Here is a 15,163-nt window from a genome sequence, read left to right on the forward strand (position 1 = left end):
GTCTACTACCACAACGCAAAATTTCTTCACAATCCAATGGTGGAATCTCCGGAAAATTTCAAAAGGCCGAGTGTTGTTTGGATATCTAACTACCGTGCGGGACAACACGATCGTCCGACTTGTTCGCATTTTTTCCACTGCCTCAAAAAAGGTTTTGCTGATCCCTTCGATAGGATTTTGCGGAATCCTCAGATGACAGGTGTACAGAATCAGAAGTCATACATTAATAACCTTCTCTAACAATGACTAGTGTCCGTACATACCCGGCCAGTTAATAACTTGTTCGTGGAACACGAGGAGGGCCATGCTACCTATCTACCTATCTATGGGCAACAGGAAAAGATTGTACGTAGCGTGTAACATTCTTACACCTTTTGATATTTTACTGCTTGAGTCACGTTTGGCATTTATATAACCAAGTAGTCGGGCACGTCATACTCTGTGCAGTGTTTTATTGGCTATGCATAAGATATTGGAACTAGAGATGGCGATAATATGAAGTGAATAGCTTGGGAAATTTCTGATCGACATCAGGGTAGGAAGTAGTAGAGCTGTCAGTGGTCGCTTCTAGATTGACCGCCTGCGCTGAGATGGACCAGCTTTATTCTTTTACGAATCTGTCACCAGAAGTGAACATATACTACGTAGTTTAATCTATCGTCCCATCTAACTTTCTTGCCACAATTGAAGCATTGTACCTTTCTTCCCTTCATTCATCTACCAGCTCTCGTTGAGATTCTCTTCTTCCTTGAACTCCCACGGAATAGCTGCTCTCCCTTGGGCACCACACCTCTCATCTTTTGTCAAGTTCTCCTTCACCGCTACTCGGTTCCTTAGTGGACTCTTCTTCCTATAGGTGAAGATCGCATCCTCTTCATCTCTTTCTTTCAAGGTGATACTGCGCATCTGCTTGGCTAATGCTTTGTTGATTAGCCAATAAATTCCCAAATTGGTATCAGTGGCGGTGGTATTAGATAGAGGTGTGTAGCAGTAGTGGCGGTGGTTTAGGACAGCCACCAGAGGTAGGTAGCATCAGTGGCATTGCACATCACAGCCACTGGTGGCTCATAGCACCAGTGGCGCGAGGTTAGTGGCTGGTCGGTTTCACCACCACTGATATTGATTTCGAACAGCCACTGGTGCTATATTCTGTAGCAGTTGTTTGGTCGTCGAAGCCAAGAAGATTGTTAGCCAACTCATGTACATGCACGTAACTAATTGCATGCAAATAATAAGTGATCAGTAATGTCTGTTGGAAACACAAAACTCATCGATGCCTTCGTTATTCCCACAGGAAGTAAGGCGGAGATCTCCCCGTGATGAGGGACGACACACCAATTGTCGAAGCCTTCTGTCCACGCAAGGTCTCGATAGTGATCTCTGACCTCCCGAACGATATCCTTGACCACATATTGTCCTTCTTGTCCTCGCGTGAAGCAGTGAGAGCGTGTGTCCTTTCCAAGAATTGGCGCTACCTATGGAAATTTGTGCCTATTCCCTATTCATTGGTGAGACCGTTGGAGACTGCAGCAATTTCTTTGCTTGCCCCCAACCATGCCCACTCAATGTTCATGATATATCTAGTTCGTACCTAGACAGATGGATCTTCATGTCACTACGACTTGCCAAGTTCGGGGCCTTAATTAGTCTCATTATCCACAATGAGGATGGTTTCATGTATTTAAGGAATCAAGCTTTGTGATATATCCAGTTCGTGCATATAAAGATGGATCTTCATCTCACTATGACTTGCCAAGTTTGGTGCCTTAGTCTCATTATCCACAGTGAGGATGGTTTCATGTAGTTAAGGAATCAAAGCTCTATTCTCCAAGCATTTGGGAAGGCTACATGTTGAAAAGGTTGAGATAAAATTTCATGCAAATGTATTCTTCACATTCAGGGAGGCTGCCCAAAAAATGTGTACTACACACTTGGACCAGCATGTGCTATTACCATTACTCGTGTTGTCCTAATCATTGGAATTAATCAGTTGCTTGAGTATGGCGGTGGAGGACTGCTCACTAAAAAGGAAATACGAAAATTGATGCAAACAACTGGTTAATTCCAATGATTGGGAAGACACGAGTTATGTTAATAACACATGCCGGTCCAAGTGTGTGGAACACATTTTTCTGTGGTTTAATTCGTCCATTTGTTAAGGAAATGGAATCTCTGGTTTGACGTCTATGTCTTGCTCTTTGGTGTTGATTGGGTTTTGTGATGTTCCTAGATTTTTCAGTTTCAAGCAGGAAAACGAAAATCTAGGCATTTGATGGATGATGGACATACCGGGTGTGTTTGGTTCTCTCGTAAGCCGTACCAAATTTTGGCAGCCTATACTATTTCGCTCTTTATTTTGTTGGCAGATGTTCGTTTATTGTTGTCGCTTGCATTGCTAGCTAACACCATTAATGAACACCACTTTAGAGATCACACACCATCCTGCATTGAACGGTGGAAATAAAAAAGGGGTAAACATAAGGAATGTATTAATGTGAAAGGTACTATCAGAAAACCCTCCTTGGCCGAAGGCTTTTTGTCGGGGCCTTCCGTGCATGCGTTTTCCGGCAAACCGCTCTTTGCTGAAGGCCTTTTCTCAATCCTTCGGCAAAGGCTTTGCCGGAGGCTTTTTCTCAGCCCACTGCGAAGACTGCGTGCGCGAGGAGAGAGAGAGAGCACAGGTGTGTTTGCTTCTCTCGTAATTTAAGCCATACCAAAAAAATTGGCAACCTATACTATTTCGTTCTTTGTTTGGTTTGTAGATTTTTGTTTATTATTGTCATTTGTTCACACCATTAATTCACTGAATATTTTCAACAATAATATTCTCAAATGTGTAGTAAGATACGACCTTTAGCGGCTCAAATTTATCATTATGCGACGAATTAAACATATATATGTCCCAGGCCCAACGCAGGAGAAGGACATGCATCTGCTCTCCAAACGCAATAATGACCAACGGAACCTGCATGCAGGACACACACATTATTACATTGACTAGGCTCCAAGATCAAGCAGCAGCTGCAGGTACACATCGATCTCCACGACGCCTCCGGTGGCCACGTCGTAGTCGTAGCTCCTGCTGTGTGCGTACCCCCTCGCTAACCGGAACCGGCCGGTGCCCCCCACGATGACGGACTCCCTAACCGCGGTGTCCGTGTCCACCCTGCCCTGCACCGCCAAAGAGCTCCCCGCGTACTCCCCGGTTTCCAGCACCAGGTGCAGGCTCAGGGCGTTCACGGTCCCTCCCTCCGCCACCCGCACCGTGAACCCCTGCGCCTTGCCCACGCGCGCGCTGCCGGGCTCCGGACCCTCCGTCAGCACGTTGTTCATCACCGCGATGTCGCCGAACCTCCGTGGGTTGTTGTCCTTTTCGCCGGGTGTGGCGTTGTCTTTATTGTTGTCCCTTCCGGCGACGATGAGCGCGGCCGTGGGGTGCGGACCGGTGTAGACGTCGTGCATGTAGAAGTGGAGGTGCGTCGTTGTTGTCGTGGGGATGCTTGGAACGTTTATGCGGTGGGAGTAGTAGTAGGAGGATGCGGCTAGCAGGGCCGAGGAGACTACGAGGATCCAGGAGACCGAGCTAGCCATGGTGATGAGTACAACTGGTCGATCGAAAGATTAACGGCGCTGTGGAATGATATATAGGCAACACAAGAAAAGAGGGTGGTGGGTAGGATACCGATGAGGATAATTTCAACTGGATTTTATTAAAGGAAAATGGAATGGAGGATATGTCCCAAGTTTCTGATCATACACAAGCATCTTTGTTAAGGTTCTGAAGTACATACGACCATGCATCTGGACAAAGCACAAAAGTAAGTATTGTGTACTAACAAGCTATATATACGGTCAGTTTAGGTATAAACCGATCGATTTTGCACTGGCCGAATGAAGAAGACTTGTGTTTTAGTTTATTAATATACTCCAGTATAGAGCGTGCAACCATTCTGGTAGCATATATGGATCTATTAAATTCGTGGATTTGTTTTTCATTCATGAATTCTTCTATGCTTCTGTTTTTCTTGATTCAGTGAAAAATTTAGCATTCATAGCCTGTCAATCCTGCTTCCTTTTGGCAACATAAGGAGATCTAATATTGATTTGGTTGAGCTTCATGCTATAGAGAGCGAGGGATCGAGGAGGTCATTGTTGACCTTCTTGGATCGTGCGGATCTTTTTTTCCGATGACGCGAGCTTTATATTCAATTAGGATGTAGCATGAAGGGATACATCAAACCAAGTTCACACCTGGCCTCTTCCTAACAGGATGCGCATGTGCACAAACCAAGAAAACAAAAACGCAAGAAATATGTGATATTACAACCCGCCAAAAAGAACCAAGGAGACGGCAGACCTAGAATCACCCACTGTGGATGAACACCTCCCTAAATGCCCGCTCCACTTGCAAGCATGCAGCGATAACAATTGGCAGTCTTGCTCTCGTTGAAGAAATGTCCACAAATGTAGTCAATGCATTCACAGGTATATAACTTTTTTTAAACGATCATACGATCGTGCTCCACTATCAAGAGATAACGGAACAGTAGTTCACCGCACACAGAGTCTTACCACAGGTATATAACTTGTATAAAAGATATAGAATGTCGTTTGCTAAAAACGATGTCATTCTACATAACCAAATTGACCAACAAATCTGACATTGCTTCCTTTTGGGATTTAAGCAGTAGTACTGCAATAAGCTTTGCATATATTAGCCGTTTGCCTTTACAGAACACATTGCAACCTATGTACGTATATGTATTAGTCACTTGCAAGTTGCAGTCGGGGCAATTAATGAAGCAAACGGTTGTTTTAGCAGTTTAATAACTTCAGTTCTCGTGGAACATGAGGAAGGGCTAATTGTACGTGGCGTGTGATTCTTGCACCTTTTGACATCTTACCGTGTGTAGCGTGTGTGCCGTGCAAATAGACCAAACCACACCGGACAAAAGAATATGAACACTGGCGACATGTACTGATGATAGCAGACAACTAGCTTCATAATATATATATATTATGAACATCTAGTTGGGAGAAGCAGCAAGTAGAGCTATGAGTGGTGGTGGTCCGCTATATATGTGGACTATGGCGACGTTGTGCCAGTTTATAAAGACAGCAAGTTATGTCTCGAAGAATCTACCTAAAGAGGTACAGGAACCGCCACACCGATCGTTCAATGAATTAAAAAAAATGGAAATTGGATTTGTCCGCTGGCCCTGCTATCCCGTCGGGCGTTCAAAAATTGGATAATGGTCACCGGCCTAATTCAAAAAATTATAAAATTGGATAATATACGCAGGACGCAGCTCTCCCACCAGCCAAATTCAAAAAAATAAAATTATAGTGGTAGCCGGGCACTCCTCTCCCACCGATGGAATTGAAAAAAAAAAACCTCTAGCTGTGCTCCACCGCCGGCCGCCTCCCGCAGTGCTCCTAGTCGGTGCTATCTGGCCGCCGCCCCCAGAGTCGTCTGTCAAGCACGCTGTCAAAAAAGTCCGGCCCGAACTTAACAAACGACGACTATGGCCGGGGCAAGGCTTCGAAGGCGCCCTGTACCTCCGCTGGCCACCTCCCGCCATGTTCCCCCTCGGTGGTTCGCCTCTCAAAAAAAAAAGCGTTAACCGACCAGAGTAGTCTGTCAAACACAGTGCTAAAAAAAGTTCGGCCCGAGCTTGACAAAGACTCTGGCCGGGGCAAGGTTTCGACCGCAACAGCACCGGCTGGGGCAAGGCTTCGACACAGTAGCCGTCCATGGCCTAAAAAGCCGGGCTGGTCATGCGAAAGAGCTGGCCTGGTCATGCACTCATGCGTAGCATGTGATTCTTACACATTTTGACGTCTCACTGCGCGGGGCGTTTTTGGCGTGCAAATATATAAACCCAACAGCTAGCTGGTCATATAATATTCCTCGGTGCTTTATTGGCCAAGCATAAGATAGCAACTATTAACTAGAGGCGTCAGGATATGGACAACGGTAACATACATGAGCAGATAGCGCTGATTATCTCATTTATCAGTAGAATTTTAATTTTGATCAAAGTCCCTGGTTATCTCGAGAATTTCCTATCAACCTCGACCCAGTTATGAGGCAGTAAAGCTATCAGCGGTCGCTTGATGCACGAGATTTATTCTTATGTTGCATGCATTTTGGTGCAGGCCAGGCAGGGGGATTACGAATTCCACATACCACAATAAAAATCATTACCATATGTTTATCCTGTGTACTATTAAACGTACGAGTCGTGATGGACCCAATATACGTAGAGGGGTACAACATGTTTTAATTACCCAACAGTACCACCGGCCGCCCGGGGCGTGTTTGGCGTGCAAATAAACCAAACGGCTGGGGTCATATAATATTCTGCAGTCCTTTATTGGCTAAGCATAAGATTGCAACGGGAGGAACTAGGATAGGAACACTGACGACAAAGATGAGCAGAGAGCTGCGAACGTAAACTGTTGTTTGTGTCTTGTTCAGCTGTTTAGATTCAGAGTCGTAGAAGGATATTTCGTTTCCGAGTAGAGCTTGTGGTATGTCTTGCCGCATTGAGTCGGAGTCTTTGTTAACCTCCTCTTGGAACAACATGACAATATTCTAAGAGTTCTTTTACGGCATGCCTGAATAAATAAGGACCTTCTATTTCTCTTTATCCAATGGATGATCTCAAGTGGCCCTCCGGTGCGATTACCACGGAATACCTACTAAATAAGTCAGGGAGTACCTCAAGCTTATAGGGTTAAAACCGTAATTTAGAAGGCAATTTATATGTATGTTATAACAATTTTATTTCATTCATATTTCACGCTGCTAGTTATGGATGTCAGAATAGCTATTCGTTTTTATCCCCGTTAATCATCCCTGAAAACCTAATCCTTCGTTGACTGGGATAGCCGCCGGAGCAAGGAAAGAAATATACATCGACCATCTATCGCTGGATTGATTGGTACAAGGCGAAGGAAACCATGAAGATGATCCGGTTGTAATAGGGAGAAGAATGCAGATGCACCTGTGCGTAGGATGAGACTAGATGGGATCCATGCGCAAGGATGGCCGGCCGGGGCGCATACACATCACATCAATACATCCACACAAAATCATACACGCATACACATATAGCATTCACATCACAAGCATATAAACATCTCATGAAAGTCTGAAAACATCACATATCTCACAACAAAAGTATTACAAGGGTTCATCACATGGTAGCAACATATTACAAGTGTTCATACATGAAAAGAAGGTGCTCGGGCACCTTCAACATCCACCAGCAATTGCACCAGTATAAACCTATGAAATAGAGTTGGAATAGCATAATTAGATATAAATAAAGGCATTGAAGTGACAATTGTAGTATTTGAAGCGGAACTTAGCCATTTGGCTAAAAAATGATGCAATGGTCACATAAATAAGCCAAATGGCCCAGAAATGCTACCAAGGCACCATTTTGAAGCCAAATGAGCCAGAAATGGCTCCAAGGCACCATTTTGGAGCCATTATGGCTCATTTGACTCCAAGATGGTGCCATGGTCGCATAAATGAGCCAAATGGCCCAAAAATGCCACCAATGCACCATCTTGGCTCAAAAACGAGCCATTTGGCTACATTATGCCACCATGGAATCATTTTTGAGCAAATATGGCTCCTTTGGCTCCAAACATGGCACTAAGGCACCATTTTGGAGCCAAATGACCCCTAAATGCTCTAAAATGGCACGATGGCACCATTTTGGAGCGAATATGGATCATTTGGCTCCAAGACGGTGCCTTGGTCGCATAAATGTGCCAAATGGCACAAAAATGCCACCAAGACACCATTTTGGCTACAAAACGAGCCATTTCGCTCCATTATGCCACCATGGTTCCATTTTGGAGCCAAAATGGCTCATTTGGCTCCAAAATGGTGCCTTGCCAAATGACCCCTAAATGGTCTAAATGTTAGAGCCAATATGGCTCATTTGGCTCCTAAATGGTGCCCCTGGTGACATTTTTGGGCCAAATGCCACCAAGGCACCAATTTCGAGCCAATATGGCTCATTTGGCTCCAAAATGGTGCCCTGGTGGCATAAATGAGCCAAATGCTCAAAAATGCCACCAAGGCACCATTTTGGAGCCAAGTGAGCCCTCTTGGCTTTAAAATGGGATCTATGTCACTATGTGATACTAGGTTATGCAGTTCTACGTGTGGAGACAAGAAAGTAAGTTTTCAAAACAACGGACCTCGAGATGAGACAAGTTTGTGGCAACTTACCCGAGTCAGTGTCCAGGAGCAGGTGACTGGCCAAGAGGGTTGCCTCCAGCAAGGCTTGCGTGTGAAGAGGGGTCATTCGAGCCACGGCCGGATTGATGCTGTTGCACAGATGATTAGGCATTGACCCAACCCTCAACGAAAGCAAGAAAAGTCATGAATGGAGATTGAAATGTTTCGAGTGAACTCACCAGAGTCTGTGGAGAAGGCCGTGGAGCATGCTCAATCTGGAGATTGACAAACGCCAAGTCGAACGGCGGTGGTGCCGTAGGCGGCTCTTGAGAGGTGGCGGCGAGGTACGGCTGCATATTGAAAAGACAAAGAGTTGCATTACGAAACTAATACCACGCTTTCTTGGCTATTATGTGTGGTAAACATACCCTAAGGTGGTCATACTGAGCCCTCAGTGCGGCCTGCATCTGAGCCTGAACCTGAGCCACCACCTGAGCCTCCTGAGACTGCCTCTAAGCCTCCATCTGAGCCTGCACCTGAGTGGCCACCATACCCGCCACCTCCTGCAATGTCATTACAAGATCATTGTCGTTACAATGAAATGCGAAAAGACACGAGATGGTGAATGAAGAACAACTAACCTCCTGTGAGAACTGCCGTGCACCTGGACGACTGCGTATACTAGCACTCGAGCTCGTGGAAGTAGCCTTTAGGTGAGGTAGGTGGGGGGAAGGTGGCCGGAGGGGGCGGAGAGGGGAGGCAGGCCGACAGGGGGAGGAGGCCGGGGCGGCGGGGATGAGGGGTAGCGGAGTCGGCGGCGGCGGTGGGGCAAAGGGGGGAGGACGGGGCGGCGGGGTGGGGCAGGGTGGGGGAGGAGAGGAGGGGAGGCGGCGGTGGGGAAGGAAGGAGGGGACCGCCGGCAGTGGGGGAGGGGGGAGGGGAGCACCGGTGGTGGTCGCGGTGGGGGGAGGCGGGGTGGGCCGGGCCGGAGAGGCAGGGAACGGCCGGATCCGGCCTTGGAGGGGCGGGGGCCAGGGATGCGGCAGCGGCGGCGGTCGGGCACGAGACGAGGGAAGGAGTGAGTGAGAGAGAGAGAGAGAAAGAGAGATAGGGTTAGGGGGAGGTTTTAATTTTTTTTCATGAATCTTTGCTGGCGGCCGATAAAAAGCCGGGCCGCCAGCAAATAATCCTTTGCCGGCAGCCCGACAAAAAGATGCCGGCAAAGTCGTTTTCTTCCTTTAGTTTTTTTCTGTTTTTATTTCACTTATTCACTAAAAACTGGTGTTTTTCCATGTCACTTTAGACTTCCTTTAGGGTTAGGGGAACGTTCGAGCGGGTTAGTCTAGTTTGTGAAGGAAGTGCAACCTCAGATACTTGGATTGTGTTTTCCTCTTAACACCATCTTTATATAACCATTTGATACATCATCCAAGATTTCAAGTTCTCTGGACCATTCGTCGTGTAATTTGAGGCATCACCCTCTCCTGCGGGCCTCGTGGCGTCTGCGGGATAGCTTTTCACCAAAACTGGGGTTCTCAAGTCACTTTACTCTACATTTGTGTTGTACTAGCACACGGGGACATGAAAAACCAAAAGGCTACCCAAGCCCTGCAAAGAATTCTACTCCGTCCGTCCGAATTGCGACTTTTCCCCCCTAAGTCCGAAACTTCCGTGCGGGTTAGTCTAGTTTGTGAAGGAAGTGCAACCTCAGATATTTGGATTGTGTTTTCCTCTTAACACCATCTTTATGTACCCATTTGATGACATCATCCAAGATTTCAAGTTCTCTAGACCATTCGTCGTGTGATTTGAGGCATCGCCCCCTCCTGCAGGCCTCGTGGCGTCTACGGGGTAGCTTTTCACCAAAACATTGGTTTTCCTGATGTTTTGCTCTTACTTAGTGTTATATTGCCACATGGGCACATGTAAAACAAAAAATCTACCCCAAGCCCTCACAGAATTCTTCTCCCTCGGTCCGAATTGCGTGTTTTCCTCATTCTAGGGCTTGGGTTTTAATGTTCCTTAGTGTTTTGTTACTAGCTTTTCACCAAAACTTGGGTTTTCATGTCACTTTACTATATCATAGTGTTGTATTAGGACATGTCAACATGAAAAAGCAAACATCTACCCCATGGACCGACTAAATTATGTCCCATCGGTCTGAATTGATACTTTTCCCGTTAGGTGTGGAACATTCATGCCCATTCGCTAGTATTGTTTGCAAAGGAAGTGTCACATAAGGGCTATGGATTTGATTTTACCATTAACAAACCTTTCATTTACATATACATGGCACACCATGCACAAGGCGAAAGCCGGGAAACCACTTGTTTCGTCATTTCATGCTTTGATGAACCGATCGTAACCAATTAACTCATGGGCATGCAAACTTATGATTTGGGAAACTAAAATTTTATAAGTACAAACTGGGTTCAATCTAAACAACAATATATATTGCTCTATGCGTTTACAATATGGTTGATTTCATCACAACCAAACAAAGAAAAGAAAAAGAAAAATATCCTTTGCCGGCGGCTATTATATGGGCCTCCGGCAAAGGTTTCTTTAAACCTTTGCCGGGGGCCAATTCTCGGGGCCGCCGGCAAAGCGATCTTTGCCGGCGGCCTTTTCACGCGGCCGCCGGCAACGTTTTTCAATTTTTTTTAATTTCCGCGCTCCTCTCCAAGATTTGAATTTCATGCGGACGTGGGAATTATTTCAGGCTTTGCCGGCGGCCTATTCTCGGGGCCACCGGCAAAGATTTAACTAACAAAAAAATTTGGCCCGCCCGGCCTGACCGTGGCTCAACCAGGCAGACCCGAGAAACGACACGGCCAGGCAGGCCCACGGGGCATTGAACCGACCCCACACACCAGCGAAATAGGTACTGGGCCCACTAGGCAGGGGAGAGAGGAGCATGTGCAGCTTAATACAATAGGAAGTCATCCTCCCAAATGGAAGGGGGTATATAAACAGGTAGGCGCGCACCTAAATTGGCGAGGTGGGACTAAATGTCCCACTCATCCCAGTTTAAGCGGAGCACGCCCGTTAAATGGGCCGCGAACGAAGAAAGGCCGAAACGGCCCGTTAAGCGGCCAGCCCAATGAGGCCTCCAAAGGGTGTCGGTTTTTTTCCGTGATCCTTTCTGAGATTTGAATTTCGGGAGGCGCGGGAATTATTTGGAGCTTTGCCGGTAGCCAACGGCCGGCAAAGTTTTGCCCTATTTTTTTTCTCCGGGCGCACCGTCTCGCCCGCCGTTAGCCGCACGAGGTGGCCCCCGTGCAGGGTCTCTTTGCCGTGGGCTTCCCTTTGCCGTGGGCCTCGGGCACTCTTTGCCGGCGGTCTGTTCTTTGCTGGGGGCTTTCCAGGTGGCCCACAGCGTATGTGTCTCTTTGCCCGCGGCCCGACGGAAAGCCGCCGGCAAAGTGGAAGGCCGCCGGCAACGAGCGGTTTTCCTGTAGTGTCAAGGTTAACTCAACCCAAAATACTAGCTTGATGGTTGAGGTTTGTCCTATCTCGTAAGTACGCCGTGCTCCTTCACAGCCCATTTCGGATGTGAGACTAAAACTAAATAGACGAGTTTGAAGAAATTTTGCGCCAAGGACTACAGCATATTCCAAGTCTTGGCAGAGAGAGAAATCGTTTAGCATCGTCAGTGATATATGTTGTTAATGAAACAGCTAATTAAAGATTGTTCTGTATAGAAGAACGAGCCATCACCCATCTCAGTGATATTTTATTGGAGTTTCCTATATAAACCCATACATCCTGAAAGGCATCACCTCAAATTCCCCATGGCTTACCCTCTTCTCCTCGCAGCACTACTTACCTTGCTCGTAGCAGCAATTCTCCAACTCCTTTACAGACACTACAGGTACTACTCCACCTACAACCTGCCTCCAGGCCACCTGGGCATACCCATCATCGGCAGAACCTTCTCCCTCCTGCGTGCCTTCAGCACCAACTCCGATGACCAGTGGTTCAGGGACCGGATCAACAAGTATGGGCCGGTGTCTATGCTTACGCTGCTGGGCTCGCCGACAGTTCTGCTGGCCGGGCCTGCGGCCAACCGGTTCATATTCAGCAACGACGGTCTGATACTAACGCAGACAAGTGCCCTGAGAGCCCTTGTAGGTCGGTCCGTGCTGACGCTGGCCGGGGTTGAGTTGAAGCAGGTCCGCGGCGCGCTGCAGGGGTTCCTGAAGCCGGAGATGGTGAGGAGGTATGTGTGCAAGATTGACCACGAGGTCAGGAGCCATGTCGAGCTCAACTGGGTTGGTCGCGACATCGTGACGGTATATATGAACAAACGCTGTTAATTAGACGTATGACATCAGTCGCTTTTTAGGCGAATTTTAGTGCCTGGCTATGCGCAGATAATCTTTTTCTGTCATTTGTTTGTTTGCATGCTTTTGGCTGTGGTTTGGAATCTTGGGATTGAGTTTACAATATTGCCCTTGGGCTTTTCCCCTTGCTTTCTACTCGTGGGGAGGGGTAATTTGTTTTTTTATTGTGAAGATGAAGATTAGGAGAGAGGAGAATACCTATGGTTATCTTGTTTTGGTTGTACAATATTCCCTAATCCCTAGTAGATTACTATTCTTTCATATTAGAATACAACAATCACCTTATAGCAAGGAGCTCTATAGGTTTTCCACAATCATAAAGAAGAGGGATGGAACAATTTTGTTATCAAAACTCAAGTTTTCCCAAAAGTTTACCGACAGTTTGCGTCATCATTGACATTGGAAAACAAAATGACAGACTCAGAACAAACCACTTGATGACTGATATTATCGACCAAATCAAGTTTGTCGTTAATTATACAAACATTTATGCTGATATACTTTTGGTGTTCTTCGGCCGGGGCATAGTATATATTGCTCCTCTAGAAATTTAGGAACATTTCACATGTGCAAAACGTTTCTAGGATGGTTTATTAATTAAGTGTCATCTGATGATATATGGCCCCCTTCTTTTCGGCTTCCAGGACGAGCTTCTCGGAGAAGCTGCTCTCCCCCAGCTTCCGGAGAAGCCTCCTGAATTTTTTGCTAGGTTTCCAGATTAGGTTAGGCTAACCTAATTTGGAAGCCTAACAAAATTTCACATGTGGCTTCTCCAGGAAGCTGGGTGAGAGCAGCTTCTCGGAGAAGCCCATCCTAGAAACCGAAAAGAAGGTGGCCTAAATTTTTAAATTGTAAAAAAAGCTTTTTTATCTCACAGACCATCGGTGTCAATTTTTTCAATTGTAAAATGTTCATGAGAATTTCAACTTTGATGATGAAAGATTGAAAATTAGTTATAGCATCCAACAGTGTTGTAATTCTTTGAAAATGAATGCTCGCTATTAACGATACAGGTCTTGCCAACCGTGAGGCGTCTTGCACTTGGCATCATCTGTTCGGCTGTCTTGGGCCAAGAGGCAGCCCATTTTAAAGAAAGCCTTTGCACTGATTTCGTCACTCTTGGGAAGGCCATCTTATCATTTCCCGTGAAGATACCTTTCAGCAGGTTCAGCAAGGGCATGACTGCGAGCGCGAAAATTAGAAAGGCTATCACAAATATTGCCCAAAAGAAGCAAGAATCACTGTTGCACGCAGGCCATGGCGCTGCTGGCAATGATTTCATCACATACATGCTCATTCTTTGCTCTCAAGGTGTCCACTCCCTCACAATGGAGGACATTGTGGATAATGCGATGAGTCTCATCGTTGGGGCGCACGAGACATCGTCTGTTCTTATCACCTTCATGATCCGTTATCTTGCCGGTGAGCAAGACATTCTTGACAAAGTCACTAAAGGTCTCTATATGTGTGTGTGCTTCTTTGCTTCCATATTCTAATCAGCAAGGATTCTTATTGTGCACCATGGAGAATAAAATTATCTTTTGCACTTTTTGGTTTCCTACAGAACAGGATGAGATTGCATCGAACAAGAAACCAGAGGATGCTCTTACCTGGGATGATGTTGCAAAGATGAAGTACACCTGGAAAGTTGCAATGGAGACACTTAGAACAGTTCCTCCTGTATTTGGTAGCTTTCGGACAGCTACCAAAGACATTGAGTACCAGGGCTACCACATCCCAAAAGGCTGGAAGGTAAGTACCTATATTTCTCTGCGATATTAATAAAAAATCATTTCACATGATTCTCACAGAAGAAGAAAAAATATGCCACAACCATTGTCCTGGCAGGTCTTCGCCGCGCAAAGCGTCACACATATGGATGCACAGATCTTTCATGAGCCTCACAATTTTGATCCTACTCGGTTTGAGAAATTTGTTCCACCATATTGCTACATGCCATTTGGTGGAGGTCCCAGAATGTGCCCTGGGAATGAGTTTGCCAGGGTAGAAATCATGGTGGCCATGCACTATCTAGTGAGGCAGTTCAGGTGGAAGATCATGTGTAAAGAAGAAACATACAAGAGGGATCCAAAGCCAACGCCTAGCCTTGGACTTCCAATCAAACTCAACATAAGATCCATGCCCTAATTAAGTCTTGGCTCGAATGTATATTGAAATACTTACATGTTGTTTATAGTAATAGAAAGTTTATCTTCCATTGAAATATATAATTCTTACATCACCATTACTGGCCGGATAAACTGAGATTCTTTGCTCACAAGCATGGATGGCAATATTATCTTCGGCAAGCATTATAAACATCCAAAACAGAACACGCTTGCACAAAATATTAATTATGCGCGCTTTGTTAAGTTTATGTCCACTAAGAGTAGTGTTACATTTGGACTTTCAAAATTGCAGTTGTAATCAGCGGTATAAGAGCATCTTCAGCAGTAACCCTTATATCAAAGCCCCTAAATGATGTTTATAGGGGCTTTCTTCTAAATTTTTGAGCCCTTATTTCAATTCCATCTTCAGCAGGAGCCCCTGTTTAATTTTTTATTACACTGACACATGGGGCCCATCTGTCACTGGGACATTTTCCTTTTTCTTC

The 15,163-nt window shown here is 45.9% G+C and overlaps 2 protein-coding genes across 3 annotated transcripts; one reads left to right on the forward strand and one right to left on the reverse strand.

Annotated features, from left to right (window-relative positions):
* Positions 1-2,845: 2,845 nt before the first annotated feature.
* On the reverse strand, positions 2,846-3,640 carry LOC100838326 (dirigent protein 1). Its single transcript, XM_003576141.2, has one exon. The coding sequence runs from the start codon at positions 3,589-3,591 to the stop codon at positions 2,998-3,000; it is 594 nt and encodes a 197-aa protein (XP_003576189.1). The 5' UTR covers positions 3,592-3,640; the 3' UTR covers positions 2,846-2,997.
* Positions 3,641-11,938: 8,298 nt separating this feature from the next.
* On the forward strand, positions 11,939-14,791 carry LOC100838624 (cytochrome P450 716B1). 2 transcript variants are annotated; one of them, XM_024462692.1, is made up of 4 exons: positions 11,939-12,498; positions 13,563-13,971; positions 14,114-14,301; positions 14,398-14,791. In XM_024462692.1, exons 1-4 carry the CDS (start codon positions 11,998-12,000, stop codon positions 14,695-14,697), a joined length of 1,398 nt encoding a protein of 465 aa, XP_024318460.1. In that variant the 5' UTR covers positions 11,939-11,997; the 3' UTR covers positions 14,698-14,791. The 2 variants fall into 2 exon arrangements, with proteins under 2 accessions (XP_024318460.1, XP_003576190.1); XM_003576142.3 differs by having other exon boundaries at positions 11,975-12,498; positions 13,563-14,004.
* Positions 14,792-15,163: the final 372 nt, after the last annotated feature.

Source organism: Brachypodium distachyon, chromosome 4, assembly GCF_000005505.3.
Source record: "Brachypodium distachyon strain Bd21 chromosome 4, Brachypodium_distachyon_v3.0, whole genome shotgun sequence".
NCBI lineage: Eukaryota > Viridiplantae > Streptophyta > Magnoliopsida > Poales > Poaceae > Brachypodium > Brachypodium distachyon.

Coding starts and splice junctions, on each gene's coding strand:
- LOC100838624 (XM_003576142.3), top strand. CDS start 11,998: ATGGCTTACCCTCTTCTCCTCGCAGCACTACTTACCTTGCTCGTAGCA. Junction 12,499..13,562: donor TTGGTCGCGACATCGTGACG/GTATATATGAAC, acceptor TTAACGATACAG/GTCTTGCCAACCGTGAGGCG. Junction 14,302..14,397: donor ACATCCCAAAAGGCTGGAAG/GTAAGTACCTAT, acceptor TTGTCCTGGCAG/GTCTTCGCCGCGCAAAGCGT.
- LOC100838326 (XM_003576141.2), bottom strand. CDS start 3,591: ATGGCTAGCTCGGTCTCCTGGATCCTCGTAGTCTCCTCGGCCCTGCTA.